A 6,752-nucleotide genomic window follows, 5' to 3' on the forward strand; every position below is an offset into this window, starting at 1 on the left:
ATATATGTATATATAGAACATTGGTCAAGGATTCTATTTATTCATAATATACCCTGTGTATTTGAAAAAGCATCTAGTAATTTGCTTCTATATAATCATTTTATCACTTAATCTGCGGGTGTCCAGATTTACTTTAGTGGCTGTTTCTTTTTCAGGAGACAATTACATCTGGGGAAATGCTGTATATACCTAAATATATATATATTCATGTTTTAGGGGTAGGAAGTTAACCATTTTATGTTCTTTAGTATTTTAAAACTGATTGCAACTTTTCTTATGTTGCTATATTGCCTACTAATTTGAAATTAATGAATAAGAATTCATTAAAATCTTATTTCAATCTGTTATCATAACAAAAAAATTAGTACTGTACATGTTAAGGAAACATAGATTAGTGGTACAAATATGCCAGTGAATTAGTGAGTCTCAGGTTTAATTCTTAGCATGGGGTTTAAAATATATAGCCAAACACAAAAAAATATTTGTGCTAGGGATTAAACTGTAGAATCCTTGGGACTCTGAGCATGGTTGGTTTCCTGCAGATATTTTGTTATCAAACTAGGTAGAATTTTCACTGCTAGAAAGAATGGAGTTTGCTGTCCATTTTTATAGAGTGGCTTCCTCTCGTTATTGGTGGGAATGTTGTTCTTGGTAGAACCTTGAATAAGCTGTTGCTTACTATTTAATTGTTTAAGTTGGTAGTTTCTTGCTTAGGGTATTATTTTCCTGTTTAATTGTTAGGCTAGTATTAATCTTGTTATTAGTCTCTTCTTATGTGGTCTTGCTGGTGAGGAATTTTGTTGTGGTCTTAATGAAACATCTACATGAAAACAACAAAGTTTAGAAAGCACCATGGTCTACAAATATAAAATTCAATCTAATTTATTATCTGTTCATTTTCCTCTCTTGGGGCTGTGGTGTTATCCAACTTACAGCATTAACCCTTAACCACAGACTTACTATTTCAGCTATGCTATTACAGACATGAGATCATAATGACCTTAGCAGCAAAAAGACATTTGATGTTTTCATGGTTGGATTTAAAAATTGATGTATAGAGCAGTAAACCAAAAAATGTATTGATCTCTATCAAATCCACATCGTGCAGGTCACTTTTTGTTTCTCCACCATTGAACTTCAATCTTTCTTCTCTAATGTTTACATTGGTCCATTGAATGATGGCACTAATAATTTCTTTATAAAATAATAATTTCCAAATCTCTAGGAGAGTAGGTGAATTTCTGAGATTTCTAGATGCTGGCTGTAGTCTAGGTAATTTCACAACAATATTGTGACTAGGAGTTCTGGATCTATGGCTTCCAAAGGATGCATAAGACCAGTGGTCGGCAAGCCGCGGCTCGCGAGCCACACGCGGTTCTTTACACATTTTAATGTGGCTCTTCTGTGTGCCGGGCGCCCGCTCCCCTCCCTCCTCTCGGCACTTCAAAACAAGAGCCCCTTTCCCTTTTTTCTTTTCGACCTACAATGATTAGGGAGGATCCTGAAGTCGGGTGGGACGAGAAGCGAGGAGGCAGAAAAAGAAACGGAGGCTAAGGAGCTTCCCCCCGCCTCCTCCCAGCAAAAATCTAACCGGGGAGCCGGGCGGGCAGTAGCAAATTACCCGATCACGCCACGTGATCAGCTAATTTGCTACTGCCCGCCGGCTCCCTGATAAGATTTTTGCGGGGGGGGAGAAGCTCCTTGGCCTCCGTCTCTTTTTCTCCCTCCTCGCTTCTTGGGGCTCCACCAATGGGGGAGCAAGGCCCGCCCAGCGCCAGGCTTTGGGCTAACACAGAGGTCTGCAAAGTTGGCTGTTTTAAGACTGGTGGACATCAACTCTCAGAATTCTGGGAGTTGAAGTCCACCAGTCTTAAGAGCCAATTTTGCAGATCCCTGGGCTAATATGATTGATGCCCTTGGTGGACTTCAATTCTCAGAATTCTGGGAGTTGAAGTCCACAAGTCTTCAAGCTGTCAGGTTTGAAGACCCCTTGGGTTTTTTTCCCTAAAGGGTTAGGGATGCAAGGATCTTGTAACTTGACAACTTTAAGACTTGCGTGCTTCAAATGCCAGAGTTTATTGAAACTAAAACAGTGTACCATCCTATGTATTTTCGGTTTTAAAAATGTGGCTCTCAAAATAAATTTCAATCGTGGTTTTGGCGAGATTTGGCTCAGTTGAAAAAAATGGTTGCCCACCACTGCATAAGACCATTCGAATTTGTTCCTGCCATATAAATTATTGCATGACGGTGATTGCACCTGGTCATCAATTTCATTGGGAGCTTTATCATCGCTGATGTCAGAATCAGTGGTGGCAGTGGGTTCCTCATAGTCCATTATAAAGTTTTGTCACAATTGATTCCACTTCACTCAGATCACTTTCTGCTTCTCCATATCATTTTAGAACAGTTTCTCAGAAGTTTGGATCACCAAATTGCACTCTTTTTGGCAGAAAACCTGGCCAATTATTTAAAAAAATATATGTTAACAAAGATTTGTGGTCAAAATGACTGAAACTCAAATTCAAATGCTACTACAGAAAACACTAAATAACTGGTGCAAGAATGATGCTGCATACATCCTTATTGGTGGGGAAACAAAAGCTATTCTGAACTGGAATGGTCTATTTCTAAAAATAGGGGTGTTCCAAATATTTTGGAAAACTGTTGTGGTCACTATGACCATGGGTCTGGGGTTATGGATTAATGATCATCACTCTAGAACCAGACCAGCCAACAAAAGAGTATGTACCACCTAGAGAGTAATTTGGACCATATTATGAACAGATCCAGAAACATCAAAAAATATAGCCAATGTAGATATGAATATTTGAGTAAATACAGCATGCAGTTCAAGGACATCTGGAGACAGATTGAAAGGTAACCCATGTTGTGCATTGATCAAAAGTTAGGTTGTTGCCACCACCCCTTTACTCAGATTAAATTCAAAGGGAGGGAATAGAAAATCCACTAGGGAAACTGAGTGGGCATGGTATGTACTTCATGTAAATGGTTGGGAAGGGGAGACAATAGAAATGACCTTGCATAAGTGCTGTCATAATTTTACTACAGGAGGAAACTCAGAGCTAGCTTGCCTATGAGCAATAGACAATAAGATCCAAAGGAAGGAGATAACTTTGATTATTTCCAATCACAATATAGAGGATTGGTGATTTAATGCAAGAGTTCTTCAGGAACGGGCATAAATGAAAATTCAACTAAAAGGAAGACTGCTGTTTTCCTCCATTACTTATACCATTGTTTCAACCTTTTTGTTGATTTTCTTGCTCCTGGGAAGCACACCAAGGGGGGGGGGGGACAACACACACACACGCACAGAGAGAGAGAGAGAGAGAGAGACAGAGACAGAGACAGAGACAGAGACAGAGAGACACAGAGAGAGAGAGACACAGAGAGAAATATAACTGAAGGTAATAGCTGTAATTGAAGCAATACCATTTCCATCCATCTTAGGCAGTTAATCTTTCATTCCCCAATAGGAAGAGCAAGAAAAGGTTTCAGAGAGAGTGGACATATTACAGAAGAGCATGTACTACACTAGATGAGCTGAAAAGATAGGACCTGTTTTGTGCATGCTTCTGTGTGCCTAAAAAAAGTTAAAAACAAAACTGCAAGCATAAACTGTCAGATCTTGAATTGTTAGGAATGAATCTTGGGCTTCCAAGTTAAGCCTATGCTGTCCAAATGACCACACTTTTTGCTTTATTTCTTCTTTCTTTCTTTCTTTCTTTCTTTCTTTCTTTCTTTCTTTCTTTCTTTCTTTCTTTCTTTCTTTCTTCCTTCCTTTCTTCCTTTCTTCTTTCTTTCTTTCTTTCTTCTTTCTTTCTTTCTTTTTTCTTTCTTTCTTTCTTTCTTTCTTTCTTTCTTTCTTTCTTTCTTTCTTTCTTTCTTTCTCAGTTTCCCATGATGACTGCATCATACTGTGTTGCTGGTGACTGAGGTGCTGCTTCACCTTCTGCAATGTTGCTTGATCTTTGATTTCCTGTGAAGCACAATGAATCTTACATTAGACTGTTCAAAGTCAGGTGGTGCGCCATCTGTTCCCAGGCTTGGAAAACACTGAGTAACATAGATCAACAGAAAGCAAAGCAACAGCTTCACTGGATTCATCAGAATATTCATATTCACACAGTGACAAGGAGGCAGATGACTTCATTTTCCAGCCTTGAAAGAGGGTGGGAGGGCTGCCTTTTCTTTTACAGCTTTTCTCTTAAACCTGTCCTGATGTTGTTACTATGTGTTTTGATTTTCTCTCTCTCTTTCTCAAAATTAAAATGCATTGGATATTTGATGAATATGAATAGTGCGATGAAATGTGTTAATGAATCTGGTAATATTTGGGTTGCAGGATGCTATAGGAATCATTCAACTTATGGTGCAAAGAATGTTTCATATGATGACCCTTAAGGAGTTGTATGTGTGAGTTGCCACTGCAGAAGTTGCTGACAAGGAAAACCTTAGAAGATATAATAAACTCAACTATAGGCAAGAGCCTGTTTAAAACTAGTTGTTCCCTTTCTTGGTTTAAGCTTTTCCTTTTGCAGAGTTGCCCAGGGGGCCAGCCCTAACGCTGTATAGAGTTGTTGCTTCAGCAACTGATTTTGAATATGATAAAAATAGTAACTGTATACAGCAATAACTGTATTGATTATGCATGATAAAATATATTTAATACCTCTAGCTTGAAATGATGGGCTTGAATGTTTGTGCTCCAAGCATAGGGATTTTCAGATTTTATTCCGAAGCATAGAATTACGTAGATGCTCAGAATAAAAATGTTTCAAGCTGCATTGTTTCATTCTTGGCTCTTCTGGAACACAATATGATAAGCACTTTCAAGATTTGCAATTAGAGCATTGTCTGGGTCAATACTACAGGAGGGGCTGGTCAAGTTCTTATTTGATTTTGCTTAAACCCAGGTTCTTGGTACTGGCTCCTGTGGATAAAGTGAAAGTGATTATCAGGAACACAGTTGTATTTCAACTGCATTTTTAGACAGGAAGAGTACATTTGCTATATAAATGTAGTGCTTGGAGTTAAGAATTTTGAGCAGCAATTTATGTTGGAGAAACTCGTATCTTCATAACATTTTCTCTGTATTCTTGCCTGCTTACCATCCATCAATGTAGGCAGCCCCAAATAATATTTTTCACTTTAATTGGATTCATTCAAAATAGTATTTTAAATGAATATAATTAGTTCTATCAATTATTTCCAAATTTATATCTGATTCTTCTGTTATGGCCTTTCACTGGTGTGTGACCAGCAGATACCACCAATTTATGAATGTCTACACTCATATAGACCCATAACAATTTAGATTATTAAAAATGCATACTTTCTGACTTTATATTTAAGCCCTTCATTCCTAATTAAGCCTGTAACTTACTACCTTATACGCATGCATTCTGCTTTTCAAATGTTTTTATTTCTGATCTATTATCCTTCTTGTCTCTTAGTTCCACAACCGCCTATTTTTTTCCTTTAATTTCATTTGATTATTCATTCCAAATTTATATGACATATATCTCATATTACAAGTTGGTATTATTCATGTAATGAATTTGTTAAATGATTAATCCATAGATATTGTGTATCATTCATAGCCATTGCTAGTTGAGGCTTTCGCATAATGGTTTGTAATAATATAATATAAAGTAAATGAGACTAGTCTCACTCATACTTATGCCATATCAACATACTTTGCTAAGAGTAAGGACAATCCCTACCTTTCTAACAATATTGGTAGGCATATAGTGGTATTTTTTTCCTTGAATGAGGTGAGATAAATTTTGTTACAATAAGATCTGTATTAGTTTAGAAGTCAGGATTCTGACTAGATTAGTTTTTTCTGGTTCTCTGGTTGTTCAGCTGAAGTTGATCATTAATAGGTTCATGAATATGTTCTCAGCAATTTGAGATTGATAGAAAAGATAATGGTTACCTGCTGGCTTCAGGTTGCCTATGGAAGGATCGAGCAGTGAAAGCAGACTGATGTGGGGGTAAACTAAGTTACTTATTTTTGTTTTATAGTTTTCAAAACTTTCCTTCCTTCCTTCCTTCCCTCTCTCTCCATCTCCTTTTCCGTTCTGTCTCCATCTCCCTTTCTCTCTTCCTCTGTCCCTTTCATAGCATCAGTTCAAACCGGACTGAAAAGGGAACATCCCCAGGTCCCATAAATATGCATCCCAGTTCCTTTCCAGTAACAAGTGAAAACTACTGTCCTTGCTAGGCTGGAATCAAATTATTTCTTTCCTGTTCAGCTCAGATAAACTCTAGCTCCTTCCTTCCTTCCTTCCTTCCTTCCTTCCTTCCTTCCTTCCTTCCTTCCTTCCTTCCTTTCTTCCTTCTTTCCATCCATCTTTCCACCCATCCATCCGTTACATTTGGATCTCTTTCTTTTTGTCTGCCCTGAAGTTTCTAAGTCTGATGTAGGATCTATCTGTACTTAATATGTTTACAGCCCAGAAAGTTATTTTTTTAGAAAATATTGAAAGAGTATACATTGCCTCACTGCAGGAGGAAATGTACAGCCATATAGGCCAAGGGCCACAGAAAGAAAAGACAGTTTGCCCTGATGGCAGTTATTTAAGGATGAGGACTGTTTGCTCTGTCTTTTAAAAAATGCTGATACATACCTGGAACCAAGTTGACATTACCTCTTCATTTCTTATTTCTTCATACTATGGATTATGGCTCTCTAAATTCCAGCCTCAACTGCATTACTGCTC

General features: G+C 37.7%; 1 protein-coding gene across 1 annotated transcript in view; it reads left to right on the forward strand.

Moving 5' to 3' along the window:
• ETV1 (ETS variant transcription factor 1) overlaps positions 1-4,740 on the forward strand; it is a 119,218-nt gene extending 114,478 nt beyond the window's left edge. Inside the window, exon 12 of the mRNA XM_081933424.1 lies at positions 3,919-4,740. Within this exon, the coding sequence (XP_081789550.1) occupies positions 3,919-3,960 (42 nt within the window). The 3' untranslated portion in view covers positions 3,961-4,740. The remainder of the gene's footprint in view (positions 1-3,918) is intronic.
• The last annotated feature ends 2,012 nt before the right edge of the window (positions 4,741-6,752 follow it).

Source organism: Natrix helvetica, assembly GCF_964273705.1.
Source record: "Natrix helvetica genome assembly, chromosome: Z".
NCBI classification, from domain to species: Eukaryota; Metazoa; Chordata; class Lepidosauria; order Squamata; family Natricidae; genus Natrix; species Natrix helvetica.